The sequence below is a fragment of the Octopus bimaculoides genome, chromosome 16 (assembly GCF_001194135.2).
Source record: "Octopus bimaculoides isolate UCB-OBI-ISO-001 chromosome 16, ASM119413v2, whole genome shotgun sequence".
Lineage (NCBI taxonomy): Eukaryota > Metazoa > Mollusca > Cephalopoda > Octopoda > Octopodidae > Octopus > Octopus bimaculoides.
The window spans coordinates 12,766,735-12,769,382 of NC_068996.1; the positions used below are offsets into that span (position 1 = coordinate 12,766,735).

General features: G+C 31.5%; 1 protein-coding gene across 5 annotated transcripts in view; it reads left to right on the forward strand.

Moving 5' to 3' along the window:
• Nucleotides 1-2,621, forward strand: part of LOC106883388 (steroid hormone receptor ERR1) — a 226,614-nt gene extending 223,993 nt beyond the window's left edge. For all 5 annotated transcript variants that reach the window (XM_052973522.1, XM_052973526.1, XM_052973523.1 and 2 more), the window contains exons 6-7: nucleotides 730-1,005; nucleotides 2,318-2,621. In XM_052973522.1, coding sequence (XP_052829482.1) covers nucleotides 730-1,005; nucleotides 2,318-2,559 — 518 coding nt within the window. In that variant the 3' untranslated portion in view covers nucleotides 2,560-2,621. The remainder of the gene's footprint in view (nucleotides 1-729; nucleotides 1,006-2,317) is intronic.
• Nucleotides 2,622-2,648: the final 27 nt, after the last annotated feature.

The window sequence follows — 2,648 nt, forward strand, 5'->3', positions numbered from 1 at the left end:
AGATATCACAAAAACTGTTACTCAGAATTTCATGTTTACGTTCATCGGACAGTTTTGCTTAGAATCTAAACAAAACTGTCTGACAAATGGAAAAGTGAAACTCTGAGTAACAGTCTTTTGTTATATTTCTGCTGCTTTTAAATAAAGCATATTACTCTACCTCTTGTATTTGAGTACTATTTTTTCCACCTTATTTCACATTTATGTGCTTACTCTGGTATATATATATATGTTTAAGCTGGTTCCCATGCATTTCCCTGAAGAGAAGATTACATTTTTAACATCGCCGATTCCAATGGATCGTATAAATTGTAATTCTTCGAAACATATGTTGGAAATAAAAGTATGCAGTTAACATATGCGTTTTACTCCATTCATTAAATTTATATATACTCAAGTACCCAAAATATCAAGGAGTATCTACCTCATAAACAGGAGTTACACCACAGTTATTTTGTGATCTTTGCTACCCTGGTATCTATTAACCAATCTATTTTGTCCAAGTTATTTATTAATTAGGAGAAAATAAATACATATAATAATATATATATATATATATTGTTTTTATTATTATTATTGTTTTTATTGTTCTCTTAGTTGAAAAATAAACTGGTAAATTGACATAATACAATGTCTGCAAGTTGATGAGTACCACATATTCCCCTCCATTTTCTTATTGCTATATATAAAGGATAATAATATGTAATTTTTATCATTTTTACCCATCAGGTTTTGCCAGTCTCCCACTTGTTGACCAGATGAATCTCTTACAACATTCATGGCTAGAGATTCTATGCCTCAATCTTGCACATCGATCCTGCCCTTACAACCACTTCTTAAAATTTGCTGAGGACTTCAAAATCGACCAAGAGCAAGCTGCAAACACATATGGTTGCTCACCTAAAATGGACAACCTTAGTAGAAAATTGGCCAGCAAAATAACGAGTCTTGGAGTGACTAAAGAAGAGTATATATTATTGAAAGCCTTAATTCTTTGCAATCCTGGTTAGTTTTAAATCTTTGATTTGAATGATAAAAGTTCTTTGAAATCTGATAGTTTATTTTTTGGGTTTCATTTTTAATAATGGCCACTTACTTATTTACCCTTTAACCTTCAGATTACTCTGTCAAAGGTAATGCTTCATAGCTTTGAAATTTTTATGATGTGAATGTTTATTTTTAGAATGACATTGTAGGGTTGGTAAGAAAGGCCAGATCTAGCCAGGTTAAAGGCTAAAAGGATATATTTATGTATGCTATGCATATGTATATGTGAATGTATGTGTATGTATATATATATATATATATATATATATATATATACATGCACACAGAAACACAATTGCAGCGTGGAAGGTGTTTATAAGCCATTTAAGAAACACAAAAACCATTAGATTCGCTTCAATATTTAAATTTAATTTGCCAAAGTATTTTCGTCACTTTGAGACTGCGGCCTGTTCACTGACCTGTTCACTGACAAAATTCCGTGATGCAGCACAAAATTTTGTCAGTGAACAGGTCGCGGTCTCAAAGCAACGAAAATATTTTGGCTTATGAAATTTAAATATTGAAGCGAATCTAATGGTTTTTGTGTGTTTTTAAATGGCTTATAAACACCTTCCACGCTGCAATTGTTTTTCTTTCAGTACATGGTCTCAGATCAGGTCACTTGCTATGCAAGTACATCTCCGTAATATGCGTGTGTGTGTGTGTATATATATGTGTTTGTGTTTGTATGTATGTATGTTATGCATATGTATAACTCTTTAGCATTCAGATTTGTTTGTCATATGTGATGCTTATTTATTCACATTATTTTGAATTAATCATGCATTATTTTGTAGCTTTGGAATTTCAGTAATGTGATGTGATTGTATATTTTTACAATGACTTTGCAGGATAGGTTTGAGAGACCAGATCTGGTCAGTTTGAACATAAATCAGATGGATTATTTTGGCTACTAAATGGTTAAATATATCAAACCATTAATCTTTTAGTAATGATTTATATGCTACTTCAAAGAATAGTTAAAGACATTTCGTATCTCAGTTTGAGCATAGTCATCTAGTTAAGGGGTTTGCTTTGTGACCACATGCTTCTAGGTTCACTCACTGTTTGTATATTTTTAAATTTATTGAAACATAGACAGTGCATTTAACTGAAAATGCTTGATACAAAATACTCAAGTCTCTCATTCTAATTGTTTAATTGTTTCTTTATCTATCCCACCTACTAACAAATAATTTTTGCTTTTTTTAAACCCAATATTATTTATCTGCTTTCTTACATGTTACTGTTTTTTCTTTGTGATTTCTAGATGTGACTTCTGACAGTAATGGCTCAGTGAAACAACTTCAAGACAAATTCCATGATACTCTCATTGAATATGTAAAAACAAAGCACACTGGCAACATGCGTCGGTTGGGTCATCTCCTCATGCTTTTACCACACTTAACACATGTAAAACTGCTGGCAAGACAGTATTGGTTTGATGTAAAAAAGGACGGCCGCGTCATCATGCACAAGCTGTTTTTAGAGATGCTGGAAGCTGATTCTTGATGTTGCGTAGATTATTAATGTAGCCAAGTTCACCATGAATAGTAATATACATATATATATATATATATATATATATATATATATATATA